The 15,452-nt window shown below is 46.3% G+C and overlaps 1 protein-coding gene across 3 annotated transcripts in view; it reads left to right on the top strand.

Annotated features, from left to right (window-relative positions):
- The window catches only part of ELMO1 (engulfment and cell motility 1), a 405,265-nt gene that overhangs the window by 60,624 nt on the left and 329,189 nt on the right, over positions 1 to 15,452 (top strand). For all 3 annotated transcript variants that reach the window (XM_068152730.1, XM_068152729.1, XM_068152731.1), the window contains exon 3: positions 4,366 to 4,515. In XM_068152730.1, the coding sequence (XP_068008831.1) occupies positions 4,438 to 4,515 (78 nt within the window). In that variant the 5' untranslated portion in view covers positions 4,366 to 4,437. The remainder of the gene's footprint in view (positions 1 to 4,365; positions 4,516 to 15,452) is intronic.

Here is a 15,452-nt window from a genome sequence, read left to right on the forward strand (position 1 = left end):
CACCTGTAGCAATAATTGTCATTATATGGGAGATTTCTGCTGGCCTTGCATTAAAAGTGGTCACTTAGAAATTGTCTTCTGAATGCTGTGGCAGGCTGCTTCTCATGGTCCTTGCTTTGGAATGCAAGTGCTGATGCTTCCATAGCTCAATTTGATTAACTTACTGTCAGTTTTAGAGTCTTCTTTCTTAAACCATTTGCCTTCTTCCTCTTTAAGCCAACTTGGTCCCTGGAGGTGTTTAAGCCCAGGCTGGATGAGGCTCTGGGCAGCCTGATCTAGTGTGAGGTGTCCCTGCCCATGGCAGGGGGGTTGGAACTAGATGATCCTTGTGGTCCCTTCCAACCCTGACTGATACTATGATAAAGCAAAAGGAGGGTTAATGCCCACATTTATGTGTGAGAGTGGAAATTTCTGGAGATTTTGCTGTGTGATGTGGTTTTGCTTTTGTGGTCATGGCCAGTGGCCATGAATCAATGTTTTTCTTCCATCATTTATTGTGAGCTTTGCAGTTAGCAAACCTCCTGTGGAGTTTACCTGCCCTTTGCCTCCTGTGGTGAGAGGTGACAATGCTCCCAGTTGCCTCTCTCTCTTCCCAGTCAATAGAAAGTCTTTGGCCATGCTTTAGCTGAGTTCTGTGCTTCTGTTGTTCGTAGGGCTACCCTACAGATGACTTTTTTTCTTTAAAGTACATAATGTAGAAAATACATGAGGAAGGGGAAAACAACATTGTTGAAAGTAAGAACTTGCTCATCTGAAGCTGTCCTCAGACAAGTTTGTCTGGCAGGAGCTGCTGCTGCTCCTCTTTTTATGTGTTGCAGCCAGTAAACTCAGGCTCTGGCTGAGCCTCCCAGGATCCCTCCTGCCAGTGCTTCTTGTAGCCCCCTTTGAGGTACTGGCAGGCAGCTATTAGGCCTCCCTGGAGCCTTAGAATAGAATAAACCAGGTTGGAATAGACCTTCAAGATCATCCTGTCCAACCTATCAACTAATCCAACCCACCTAATCAACTAAATCATGGCACCAAGCCTCCTATCAAGTCTCCTCCTGAACTCTTCCAATGATGGTGACTCCACCAACTCCCCAGGCAGCCCATTCCAATGGGCAATCACTTTCTCCGTGTAGAACTTCTTCCTAACATCCAGCCTAAACCTCCCCTGGCACAGCTTGAGACTGTGTCCTCTTGTTCTGGTGCTGGTTGCCTGGGAGAAGAGACCAACCCCCACCTGGCTACAACCTCCCTTCAGGTAGTTGTAGAGAGCAAGAAGGTCACCCCTGAGTCTCCTCCTCTCCAGGCTAAGCAACCCCAGCTCCCTCAGCCTCTCCTCAGGGGTTGTGTTCCAAGCCCCTCACCAACTTCGTTGCCCTTCTCTGGACACCTTCCAGCAAGTCAACCTCCTTCCTAAACTGAGGGGCCCAGAACTGGACACAGGACTCGAGGTGTGGCCTAACCAGTGCAGCGTACAGAGGCAGAATGACCTCCCTGCTCCTGCTGGCCACACTGTTCCTGATGCAGGCCAGGATGCCATTGGCCCTCTTGGCTGCCTGGGCACACTGCAGGCTCATGTTCAGCCTACCATCGACCAGCACCCCCAGGTCCCTCTCTGCCTGGCTGCTCTCAGCCACTCTGACCCCAGCCTGTAGCACTGCATGGGGTTGCTGTGGCCAATGTGCAGAACCTGGCACTTGGATGTGTTCAATCTCATGCCCGTGGATTCTGCCCATCTATCCAGCCTGTCTAAATATGCACTCCTAAAATCTTCTCCAATACTGGATTTCCGAGTGTTTTGCAGAAGATGTGGTACACTTAAACCTGAAGGGTCCAAAATTTGTTTTCTCTGGACATCAAATAAATGCTGCATTCCTGGGCTAATGATGCATTATTGGAAAGAGGATTGCAGGTTCAACATCAAAGGAACATTCCCACTGGGAAGCTGATGGGCTGCTCTGAACCATGGAAGCCTGTGGAGTAGGGTAGGTCTTCCTGCACTGTCAGTGGCTGCTTCAGGATGAGCAGAAGCCAGTAAACTCAGGCTCTGGCTGAGGCTTCCAGGGTCTCTCTTGCAGGGATGTAGTGCTGTGCTAGGGAACGTAGGGAGAAGTCACCAGGCTGATAATGACTGAGGAGTGTTGTGCTGAAGCAGTGGGAAACACTGTCCCTTTGAGCGTGGGACCAGAAAGGCGCCAAGGTCTCAGTTTCATTTGGCTGTTGAGGTGGGTTAACAGCTCATTGCTGCCAGCCCGTCTTGCTGCTTCTCCCTGCTGTGTTGTGCCACCTCTGGGGAGCTTTTGACTTGAATGTGGTAAAACCCAGGTGACTGCAAATCCTTTTTTTTTGCTGGTCAGTTGAGTCAGTGCTTTGTAGAGCAAGGGGAGTGCTCATGGGAGATGCAGATGGGGGGAATGTGAGATGTCAGGGGGGAAAATGACAAGACCTTTGCATCCACTCAGGCTTTACAGGGAGGAGGACAGCCAAACACGAATGTCTGATTATTCTTTATGACCACCAAGCTAGTTGCATGCTTTCCCCGTGCTTATGCCTGCTCCCTCTAGTATCTACCAAATGTAGGCAGTGCCACTGTGCTTCTTAGTCACATTGTTTAGTCTTTCAAGGCACTTCCTGCAATCCAGTTTTATTTATAGACCATCCATTGTCCTATTTACTGCCTTACTGTGGTAGTGTGCGGTCCTGCTGGCCTCACAGCTGCCACTGCTGGACTGGTAATGTCCATAAACTGCTTTTCTAGCATGTGTTGAGACCCCCATGCAGAATGTAGCAGAGCTTGTGAGCGTGGAGGACCGAGTCCTTTCAGAGCGGAGCAGAGGACACACACGACAAAACGAAAGCCACGTACATGAAGGCTGGACAAACTTCCACTTATACACAGCATGGGGCAATGGTACACAGTTTCTTGATCAAGAAAAGGTGTCATGGTTTTGTTTAGGCTGATCTGAGGTTGGAGAAGGGTTGTTAGACTGAGTTAGTTGAAGCAGCAACTGGAAGTAGTCAGAACCTTTTTTCTCCTTCATCTGTCTGTGGTCGTTGGATGTCTGGTGTGTTCTGTTGGCTCATCTCCTGTCGCAGGTCTTTCATAGGGTATATGTGCAAGCATGTGTCCGTGCCCCCACCACTTCCTTCTCTTTTCTGCTGAGCAGAAGTGGGACTGCACCTCTGAGGGTTTCTACAGCTTCACTCATTTTGTGATGTGCTTTGGGTCTTGGCAGAGCATGCAGGAAACGCCGTGGTCGGCGCACAGCAAAGCAAGCAGGGAAATCCCAATCTGCAGAAGGTGCAGGGGTTGCTGGGTCTGAGCACTGCAGAGCTTTTCCACTTCAGTGGTGGTCCTGCTACCACTAAGCTGGGAGAGGGGTGCTGGCTGTGTTTGAAAGTTCAGAAAGCCACTACACCCACTTGAGAAACATTTGTTGTCGCTGTGAGGTTACAAACTTTGACGAGCCGAAAGAGACAGAACTTACCTTCTGCAAAAGCAGAGGATTTGGTTCTTCCCCTTTCCCTTCCTTCCCCAAAATCCACAGCCTGTGCTGTTTGACACAAGATCCTATTGATATTCATATTCTTGCAGGGTGATGATGTTTTGTGCAGCCCACTCTATCAGTGTTGCTGTATACCCCATCCTTGTTTATTGATGTGTCATAAAGAAGTATTTCTGTATGAGTATCTCTGGCTCTGTTAGGTGAGGATATGTGTGTGTGTGTGTGTATGCCTATGTGGAAACTGCTGTGTGTTCTGCCTTCTTCCTGACATCCTGGTTGCTATAGTGCAGTGATCTATTTGTGAACACCCAGAAGATCATTGCTATAGTTAAAAGAAACAGTATTTCCTGGCCATAACTTCCTGGGCAATCTCTCCTCCTGGAGCGCCAGCTTTAACCGATTGGGTCACCTTCCCGTGGACTCCAGGAGTGACACTGTAACAGGAGCTTCCTCTGCTTTGTCTCTTTGTATTTTCATTTATTTTATTTTGTGTGGTTTTTTTTCCCCTCCCCCCCCCCCCAGCATATTTAATAACATTTAAAAATAGTTTCTCCATGTAAATCTAAAGCATGCCTATTATTCACCGTACGGCTCGGTGCTTCGGCCATCTTTCTACCCGGCTGTCAAGCTGTGCAGCGTGTCGTGGTGGTGTGTCCTGTCTTTGCTTCTGTCCTGTGTGCCATGCTCTGGAATCTGTGCCACGCTTCTCCTCTGCCACATGCATACACCACATATATTTTCACCCACCTGCCCAGCCAGGCAAAATGCAGGAGGTGAAGCAGCCGTACTGGAGCTCTGTCTGAACTGCTGTATTTTTAGTTATTTATTTAATATGCTTTTTTTTTTTCCCTTTCCCCTTCCCTTCTCCCTGCAGGTGTGAATGAGGGAGGCTCTCTGCAGCATTTAGTGTCCAGCTGTACTGGCTCCGAGGAGCAGCAGCGTCGCAATGCCCCCTCCTGCTGACATAGTGAAGGTGGCGATCGAATGGCCAGGTGCCTTCCCCAAGTTGATGGAAATAGATCAAGTAAGTGCCCCTGTGCCTGTGCTCGGCCAGCCCTGGCCAGAACGAAGTTTTTCTCTGTGTGTGTGTGTGTCTCTCTCCACATTGATGTTTGGTTAGATGCTCACTTATGTCTCTGTGGCTGCACGTGTGGTAGAAGGTGGTTCGGTTTTTTCCTGTAAGGGTTGTAACTCTTCCTCTCTGCTGAAGGCTTTGGATGTGCTTAGCTGAGTTCTTTTGATTTGCCTTTTTTGGGTTTGTTTTTTTTTGTTAAACAGCTGCTGAAATCAGGCATTTTACTGCCTCTGTGACCCACTTAACACTTTAGTGCCTTAGTTTGTTCAACTGTAAAATTGTGGTGCTGTTGTTACCTCTGGGAGGTGGGGGGAAGTCTTCGGGTTTGTAGTCAGTGCTTTGCATGTGGAGCAGGATCTGACTGAATGGCTGCAGCAAGCACAGATTTTGGAACTGAAGTAGTGGTGCACTATGAGCAGGAGGATCTTGGCTGGTCCTTGTCAGGGGCTGTCCTGTTTAGCTGGTTATTAGTAATGCAGTGGCCCCGTGGACTGATTTGAGGCAGTGTACATCAGCTTGCAAAGTCAAAATTGTGAATTACAGACTTTGTAGGAAACTGGGGAGGGGCAGCTTGGGGGTGGGGGAGCAATAAACCAAATGAAGTTGTCCAAGTGCTGTGCTTTATGTTCTGGATTTCTCTGGGATTATTTTTGGGGGCACATGTATTAATATTAAGAGCAACCTCTTTAATATTTAACAGCTTTACACATCACGTTTGGAAATCATCCAGCACGTTACCTGTTTGGAATAATTATTATTCCTGTAAATAGCATTCAGAGTGAAGGAAAGCATTTCATCATGTGCTGTAGACCCCAGTGTCTCCAGGGAGCAAGTGCCTTATAAAGTTCTGTTGGAGAGCAGAGAATTTTGAATTTGTGATGGAAATGGTTTGCTGTGAAACGGGATCTGAATTTCTCCAGGCGGTGCAATCGGTTTCACTTCAGGTTAACCCTTCTGTGCCATCTGCCTGGCGGATTGCTCTGTGGACTTTGAAGAAGCCTGGTGCTGGAGGATGGCTGGAATAAGAGCTCTACCATTCTTAGGTGGTCTGAAAGCCCCTGGTAGGGGAAAGGGGAGTTCCCAAGTGCTCAGCACTTTGGAGTTTGCTTTCCAGCCCTGCCAAGCTTCTCCATTTTCATTTGCTGAGGTTTTCCAGTCAGCGTATGTCTACAGGTACAAAGCTCTTGCCTTCTGGAGTGAAGAATGTTTTATTTCATTATTATTTTTTTTTTAAATTCCCCTTCTTGTATAAGAAATGGTAGATGCTGTGCACACTCTGTTCAGGAAAAGCTGTGTGTTAGTCATGACGAGCAACAGCTTTTTTGCTACCAACTACAGTGGGGACAAAAATGAACAAATATTATGCAGTCTCTTACCAAGCAACAGTAAAATAACACCAAAGTGATTGGTTTTAATTGACAAAACATCTTAATGTAACACTCGAAGAAAAGCCCTGATGCCTTACCTGAAATACTAACTTACTTTCCTGGAAACTTGTTTTAACCTTTTATTATATAAGATTTAGAGGGAGCAGGAAAAGATCAGCTCTGACTTGGGGCCACGAGGATGAGCAGAGGGCTGGAGCTGCTCTGCTATGAGGACAGACTGAGCGAGTTGGGGTTGTTCAGTCTGGAGAAGAGAAGGCTCCCAGGAGACCTAATTGTGGCCTTGCAGTGTCTGAAGGGGGCTACAAGAAAGCTGGGGAGGGATTTTTGAGGGTGTCAGGGAGTGATAGGACTGGGGGTAATGGAGCAAAGCTAGAAATGGGTAGATTCAGATTGGATGTTAGGAAGAAGTTGTTCCTCATGAGGGTGGTGAGAGACTGACCCAGGTTGCCAGGGAAGTGGTGGAAGCCTCATGCCTGGAGGTTTTTGCAGCCAGGCTGAATGTGGCTGTGAGCAACCTGCTGTAGTGTGAGGTGTCCCTGGCCATGGCAGTGGGTAGGAACTGGCTGATCCTTGAGGTCCCTTCCAACCCTAAGCATTCTATGTTGGGTGCCTGCTCAGTTGTCTGCAAGCTTCCTCATTCCACTATATGGGGAGGAAGAATAAGAGAGGAATAAAGTTGAAAGGGAGAAGGCTGCTTGTAGCCTGCTCCTGATGGAGGGGAAAATGGAGGAATGAAGTTTGAGAATCTCTTCTCTCATCTTTCTGACATTGGAAAGACAGATGTGGTGCCAAGAAATGAAGGTGGGAAAGGAACATCCTTTCTGAATACTGATACACAAACTCACACAGTTGCCCTTTTCAGAGATGGGAGCAATGTGGGAATGAGCCCTGAAAACATCCATGGTGAGACATGCTTCTAAACCCACAGCTCTGCCTTTGCTTCACTTAATGGTAACTTTCCCCCAATCTGTTTCCTTTTAAATATTGATTTAGTTGAAGAGCTGTAGTGGAGGAGATGATTCATACCTCAGATGGCTAGCTGTTGGAAATGATAAAGGGTAGAAGGGAAAAGGAAGGCAGAGAAGAGAAATTCCTTGCCCATTGATAAGACATTGCAGCCAGTGCCTGTCTCCCATGTGGGGTCTGCTCTTTCATGCACGTTTTGACATATATTCAGAAAATGTGAGGAACTTTGTCTTACTGCTTTTGTCCTGCTCCTGTCCCTTACCAGCAAGGCAAAACCAGCATTTAAAAGAGCAGCACAGGATTACTAATTCAGAAAAGAACAACCAAAACCCCCTTCCCTGTAGCGTGACAGAAGTTCCTTATCTTTCAGGGTAGGGAGGGTGTTCCAAATGTTGAAGCACAAATTCCATATAAGAAATCAAAGGGGGGGGGGGGGGGGGGGGGCAAGTCTGTGTTTTCTCTTTCTTTTTTCCTATAGATTGCATTTTCTGTGTGCTTGATAACATTTATGTATATTCAGCTGCACAGTATCCCAGTTCACCTGCTGTGTATATGCAGATTTTGCTTAGCAGTGAGGAGAGTAATAAATTTTCATAATGAGGAGAGCCTCAGTGATTGGCAGTGGTGTACTGGAAGGTGTTGGGACTGAAAAGAGCTCCTGGGTGTTTGCCTCTACCAGATGTTATTAAACTTTGCATTTAAAAACCTCCCCTTCCCTTGCATGGTTTCTGACAACCTGGGCTTCGTGAGGCACAGAGCCTTTCCTGCTTGATCTTTCCCACTAAACCTGGGTTCAGTTTTTCTTCTAATCATACAAAATTAATCTGAGTTAGAAAGGGACTCTTTGCCTGCACAATTAATACATAATTAAATGTGTTTCAGAGCCAGGCTCTATGCCTAACCTTTCTTCTCTTTCATTGCAATGTACTGTTTGATGTCAGACTTTTACAGCTGGCTTGGTTTTTGTTGTTGGGTTTTGTTGTTTGGGGTTTTTTTTTCCCCCTCCTGGAAAGTTGCTTTAAACAAGAAGGGCAAACCTGCATATTATTTACTGCTCTTTTTTACCAGATGGGGACTAATTAAATTGCAGTGAACCTAGAAACTGGCTGCTGCCTGCATGCATTAAAACTGATTTTAAAGCATGTGCAAGCTAATGAACTTTTCTACTTTATCCTTGAGAGATGGAGTTGGCTGAATTCAGTTCCCAGAATATTTGTTTGGGGGTGTTTTCTTTTTCTTCCATTTGAATTTCCTTTGCATTTCCATCACTTTCCTCAATTATAATTTTCAGATAGAACATCCAGACTATGTCCCCCTTGCATAAATCCCTACTGGCAGTATTAGTACTGTGGTCAAAATTAATTTTTAATGAAAAGATGCTGTTATGACTGGGTGTAAGGGATGGTTTTCCCTCTTTGAAGTCTCCCTGTCACGTAAGGGGGGCAATAGAAATGGGCTGAGGTCTGAATTTGCACCTGGGACCTTTTTTGTGAACTTTTTTTTAGGGTTGCAGTCTGGGGAGAAAATTAGTTGTAGGCTCTGAGCTGCCTTTTATCTTCTCTCAGTCTCCTGGCTCTTTATTCTGGAAGATGTTGAAAGCAGAGCTGCACAGGCTCTGTACAGGTGAACCAGGATGCTGGCTATTCTATCCTATCCTTATTCATTCCAGAAATAGCCATTTTTTTTTTAAGAGGATATTAAGTTTTGTGTGTGCAGATGGACATTTGGATGCTTTAATTTGTGCCTGTTATGTATCGCTCTTTCTCAGCTGTTGGGTTGGGGATTTTTAAAGGTACAAATTATTTTAGGTCAGCCAGTGCTGGTTTTATGTTAGCTGAATACTTTGTTCTGGTGAACAATTTTACTCTTTCTGCTTCAGGGGAAGCAGCTATGAGGACAGGCACAAGATGGTGAGATACTGGCACAGGTTGCCCAGGGAGGTGGTGGAAGTCTTCTCCCTGGAGGTTTTGAAGGCCAGGGTGGATGTGGCTGTGAGCAAGCTGCTGTAGTGTGAAGTGTCCCTGGCCATGGCAGGGGGGTTGGAACTGGCTGATCCTTGAGGTCCCTTCCAGCCCTGAGAATTCTGTGATTCTATGGGTGTTTGGGAATAATAGCTGATAGGGACAATCTTTTTAGCAGGGTCTCTTGTGACAGAACAAGGCGCAATGGTTTAAAACTGAAAGAGGGGAGATTTAGCCTACATAGAAGGAAGAAGTTTATTTTATTTATGATGAGGGTGGTGAAATGTTGGCAGAGGTTGCCCAGAGAAAGAATAGATGCCTCACCCCTGGACACATTCAAGGTTAGGTTGGATGGGGCTCTGTGCAGCCTGCTCTGGTTGAAGATGTCCCTGCTCGCTGTGGGAGTGTTGAACGACCTGACCGCTAAAGGTCCTCTCCAACCCAAACCATTCTCTGATTCTACCTCATCACATTCAAATCCACTTTTGTGTGTTAGCACAAGTTGCACTAAACCCAGATTTCTCTAAGCTGGAGGCTGACCTTCCTCACCGTTTGAGGTAAACACTGTGACTGTGGAAAGGAACGGTTTGTAATTACCTCCATCATACGATCTCTTCCTCCAGGTTTACTTTTGTCTGTGAGATCATTAAATATAGATGAAATTTGCAGATGTGACTCTTGAGATTGGCTGGGGGGGGATAAAAAAGGAGAAAAAGCTGTGTTTTCTAAGTACCACAGTGGGCAAAATTTACAGGAGTACTCCATTTCATCTTGATATGGTGCAGTGCAGCACATGGGAGGAACCATGGGTTGCTTTACATTAATTCCCCTCTCTCTAAGACTTGGTTTTAGTCAGCAAATTCATCTTTTAAGAGTGTCTTTCAAATTGTCTCTCCCTTCTGCCACTGTGTGCTATAAATGTCATTTTAATTGCCCTTTTTTTTCCTTCAGAGAAGTCATTGTACTTTGCTGCATATTAAAAGGAAAGCAGTAAGGTTTACTTATTATTTTTTTTTAAAGGGATCTTTCAAATCATTTTGAGTTTCAGACCTAAATCTGGACTCTTGGGGGATTTTAATTGATTTAGTGCAGTGTTTCTCAAACTGTGGTGAGAAATGTAGTTCAAAAGGGATTGTAAAGTGCTTAATTAGAGGAAAGAAAGTGCCACATCGCTTCTGCCATGTGTGTGGACTAAGAATAGCTGTAGTCTCTGGAAGTGCTGTCACAAGTAATAGCAATATACCACCACAGTCCTAGCATCCCCAGACTCAGTGTGTGCAACATTAGTGAGCACTAGCATCAAACAAGGGGTGAAGAAGAAAGGGATATTGATGTCTTTCTCTACTGTGAAGTGTCACTTCCTGTGCTTAATTCTGGCTCCAGACTCTACCTCTGTCAAAACCAAGGGGTTTAGTGCTGAGGGGATGAGGGAAGGGAGAGGCTCTTATCTCCTTCCCCCAAACCTGGAGCTATTGCTGCTTTTTTTGGTGTGAAGATTTTGAAGATTTCAAGTGTTCTTGTATATCATGAGTTTAAAGTAGCTGGGGGAAATGTCAGTGCTTTCAATGGCTGACAGGATCTCAGTTTCTTGAGGACAGAAGACCAGGAAGCTGCTTGCAGAGGGGAAAAAACCCAATCTTATGTGGCCTTGTGAAAGTGGTCAGCCAGGTCCTGCACTTGGGTCACACCAACCCCATGGTCAGCTGCAGACTTAAGGGTGTGGTTGGGTCACCCAGGGTAGTTCACACAGGCATGCATCCAGGTGGGTTTGGAAAGTCTCCCGATCAGGAGACTCCACAACCTCTCTGGGCAGCCTGCTCCAGGGCTCTGCCACCCTCACTGTAGAGAAGTTTCTCCTCATTGTTGGGAGAAACCTTCTGTGTTCAAGCCTGCACCTGCTGATCCTTGTCTTACTGTGCACCACTGAAAAGAGCTTGGACCCCTCCACTAGCCCCCATCCCTCAGATATTGATAGACATTGATCAGATCCACTCTCAGTCTTCTCAAGACTAAACTGCTCCAGGGCTCTCAGTCTCTTTTCATAGGGGAGATGCTCAAGTCCCCTAATGATCTTTGTGGCTCCCTCTTGGACTCTCTCCAGCAGGTCCCTGTCTGTCTTGAACTGAGGAGCCCAAAACTGGACACAGTATTCCATAGTATCATGTGTTATGTTTTATTAGTCTGGTTTGCCCAAAGCCACGTTCCTACTGGCTAGTTGGAGTCTTTCAGGGCTGTCAAGTCATGTCCTGTGGTGCATGGCTAGGACCTGATCACTGAGAAATACAGGAAATCTTTGTCTTCTGCTGCAGAATGCAGAGGCAGCAGCAAAGCTTGCTAGAGAGAAGAGGCAGTAGCTCTGGAGAGAGGTTAGAAATTATAAGATAAATGGGGGAGGGCTGGAAAGAAATAAAAGTGTTTAGTGAGCTACCATTTAATGGCTGCTGTTTGTGCTTTCTACTTGGTGCTGCCTTCTATGGTAGGAAACATTAGTTAAATGCAGTGGACAGTTAAGTTTTTATTGACTTCTTTGTAATAGAAGTGGAAATAGAACCAGGATACACTTGAGGACCTGCAGAAATAGGATCCCCCACTGTTATGTAACTTACAAATGTTTAAGGAAATAATATTTCAGGAGAGATGTGAAACAGCTTATGAATTCTCTCCTTTTTTCCCCCCCTTTCTTTTTCTGGCTTTAATTTTGTCATTCCCACAGTGCTAGCCAGAACCTCCCCACTGGATCCTAGGTCTTGCTGCCTGCATCCAATGGTATTCCCAGCATGAGGATTGAAAGTGTTTGTAAGACAAATGTTTCTAAGAAACAGAACTCGGATCTCTTTCAGAATGAATTCTTCCATATGTAAAGGAAATCTGTAATGATGAGTTACACACTAATGAATTAATTACAAGGTACTCCATTCACTTTCTGGCCAGCTGGAGTATCCAGGCACACTTTATGATTCAATGTAATTCCCTCTGTTAGAACTCCAAGACTAGTCCAAAGGAGAGGAATACTCTCTTGTATTGAAGAGCCACATCTTAAAGCCCTGCTTTGTATTTTTAGATGTGTTGCAAATGAGTTGCATGCAAACATGCTGCAGTCTGCAACTGTGGGTCCCTAGGTGTTGTGTAACTCTGCAGTGCTCCTGACTGACAGGTTTTGGTGTCTCTGTGAGACACCTGAGGAAACAGGGAGTGTTGGGATCTGTTAGGACACTGGATGTGGAGCAAGGAATTGCTGTCAAACTCAGTTTTGGCTTTTCTAATGATATGTTTCATTAAGTCCTTGTACAGTCACTTGGGCATCCTAAATGTGGTCTGTGGGGCAGTGCTTAGCTCTGGTGAAATGCAGAGTGAGGAGGGAAGGGAGCAGCTGAGGAAGCTGCAGCTGAGAGTGAAGGGGAAGAGGACATGAGCACCTGCGTTTCCTCAATGCTTGTGTACTCTGCAGAACCCCTCCTGCTATATTTATACTGAAGTGTTTCTACTGGCACATTTTAAACTACCACCTTAAGGGCTGTGAACTGAGCCAACAAAAGCTCCCTCCCATCGGCAGGCTGCACTTGGTGAGGGTTTTGTCTGTCGGCTCTGGGGTACTAATATTTCCTGCCTGGGCTTGCGTTGCTGCACTGACAGAACCTTGTGGTGTTGGACTTGCCTTGTCTGGGTTGTCTGGCCTCTGCAGTGTTGAGGTGTCCCCTTCCTTCAGTTGTTTGCTCCCCTAAGTTAAAGAAATCCTCCTCAGCATCTTCTACAAACACCTCATTACCATGTCTTGTCTGATTGATAATCTGTTGTAGTCAATGGAGAGAGTCAGTTGCCGAAGAGATTCAGAGGAGACTAAGGAGGCTCAAACGAAAGCTCTCCAGTACCTCCCCTTAACAGGGGAAGACCTTGCCTCTTAGATCATGAGAAACCAGTGGCAAAGTAGTGCATTAAGGACTCAAGTGTCCTGGCATCTGGTGTTTGCCACCAGACAGGCTTGCTTCTGTTTCTGGGGCCCCTGGAGTATGACAGTAACAGATGAGGCCTCTGCTGATGGTGAAAAGAGGTGTTTTTCTCTCTTTTAATAGCCATAAAGATGACTTCTGCACTACAAGATTTCTTGGTAGAATGCTGGCATTAATTATAGACAGACCGGTGTATTTCCTGGCTTGGGAGCCTGCCTTTTGACAGATGCACAGAGCAGCAACAGAACCTTGTTTCTTTTTTTTCCTCTCTTGTTAGAGCTGAGTGTTTTCCACTAACAGATGTGCTGCATCTGCTGTTTTTCTGTGCTGGGCTTAACGACGGCAAGGGTTAAGGGTCTGCTTGCTGCTTCTGTGATTAAAGGTGTCAGCCAAGGGAAGTGATAACCCAATCATTGACCAGAACAAACCCCAACTTGGAAAAGGAAAGGCTGTGATCTTCAGACTTGGCCTAAAAGAAACCTATCTCCAGTTCCCTGGTCTATAGCACTGTCACAGTATGTCTGAACTCCATGTGTAGCACAGGTTTCCATCCAGTTTTGTGCTTCTGTTCTCTGTACAGTTTGTACCTGCACGCTTGCTGTTTGAGTTGCTGAGGGGAGGGACTTTGTAGGGTATCAGGTAATGATATAGGACTGGGGGGATGTAACCAAACTAGAAATTGGTAGATGCAGATTGGATGTTAGGAAGAAGTTCTTGCCCATGAGGGTGGTGAGACACTGGCACAAGTTGCCCAGGGAGGTGGTGGAAGCCTCCTGCCTGGAGGTTTTTGCAGCCAGGCTGGCTGTGGCTGTGAGCAAGCTGCTGTAGTGTGAGGTGTCCCTGGCCATGGCAGGGGGGTTGGAACTGGCTGATCCTTGAGGTCCCTTCCAACCCGAACAATTGTATGATTCTATGATTTGGAAGTGGTTTAGACCCAGGCTGGGGTACTGGTAGCTTGACCTGGACTTAGGGCATGGGCAGCAGCACTGTGATCAGTGTTCTTAGCTTTCTTTTGCTCATCTCATAATTTCCCTGGAACGCAACAGTGACCTGGACTCACCCAGCCTACATTCTTGCATTCCTATGTTTAGTGCTTCCTGGTAACTGGTTACCTCTATGTGGAACCCAAGGCGTAGGCATGAAAGGATGACACTGGTGAGAAAATTGGTGGTGGGAAATCTCAGTCTGTATTTTGCAAGTTACTGCTGAGGTGCTACAAAAGATGCACAAGTAGGAAGAACAGGTACTCAAGACTGAGTTCAAGGCACACAAAACCTGGAGATGTGACCTGAGATGCATAGAGCTGAGCACAGGAGTGGTAACCAGGAATTGATGCATGGTGATGTCATTAGGGCTACACTTAGCCATCATCTCAGACCCTTGTTCTAGCCACTCAATGCAGATAAAGCTTCACTGGGTGTGTAAATTCACATGGGCTCTGGTGCTGTGCCTGTTCTTGGTGTCAATGGCAGGATTCTGCCCAAGTGTGCAGTCACAGAGCCACAACATCCTGGTATCATTTCCCACTGCATTTCAGATGCCAATTTCATACCTACCCTAGAAAACTGCTTCTGTGCTAACCAATATGTTCATTGCAGATGGCTGTAACGTGTTACCAAAAGGGTTGTCTCCTACAGGGAGCATAAAATTTACTGTCATCTGTGTTTCATGCATTATCCTCCCCCTCTGCTCTGCCCTGCTGAGACCACGCTGTGGTACTGTGTCCAGTTTTGGGCTCTGCAGTTCAAGAGAGACAGAGACCTGCTGGAGAGAGTCCAGCAGAGGCTATGAGGATGATTTGGGGGGAAATGAGAATCTCTCCTATGAGGAAAGACTGAGAGCCCTGGAGCTGTTTAGTCTGGAGAAGAGAAAGCTGGGAGAGGATCTGATCAATGTCTATCAATATCTGAGGGGTGGGTGTCAGACTGAAGGTGCCAGGCTCTTTCTGGTGGTGCCTGCTGATAGGACAAGGAGTACTGGGTACAAGCTGGAACACAGGAGATTCCACCTCAACACATGGAGATGCTTCTGTATGGTAAGGGTGATGGGCAGCCTGCTCCAGGGCTCCAGAGAGACTGTGCAGTCTCCTCTGGAGACTTTCCAAACCTGCTTGGATGCATTCCTGTGTGACCTGCCCTGGGTGATCCTGCTTTGGCAGGGGGGCTGGACTCGAAGGTCCTTGCCAACCTCTATTATTCTGTGATTAAAGCTACAGCTTCATCTTAGAGCTTTAACTGAGCATCTCAGAATGTGTGAAAGCACACTTCATTTTTCCTAGGGCAGGGGAGGGCACGGGGGCAAACCCTTGAAGCCAAAATGCACTAACACAAGAAATTACTCATTTTGATGAAGGAAAAAACATTGAAATATTTTTTGACTCTGATGGCAAGGAATGCTTTGAAGTATGTTGACCAATAAGGTGACTTAAACTTTTCAGGAAGGTAAATGCAAGCAGGGATGTAATGTAAATTTCCACAAGTGCACTTTTAGGGGGCTGAAAATGGCAAAACCAAGTCAACTCTCTTTGACACTGGGCAGGTATTTCAGGCCAGGCTAAAGGAAATGTGTCCTTAAGTGGCCTGCCAAGTGAACCTAACCCTGCAGAGAATGGAAAGAGGTTTATA

The sequence above is a fragment of the Melanerpes formicivorus genome, unplaced genomic scaffold, assembly GCF_026170545.1.
Source record: "Melanerpes formicivorus ecotype bairdi unplaced genomic scaffold, bMelFor1.0.p_v2 SCAF_24, whole genome shotgun sequence".
NCBI classification, from domain to species: domain Eukaryota; kingdom Metazoa; phylum Chordata; class Aves; order Piciformes; family Picidae; genus Melanerpes; species Melanerpes formicivorus.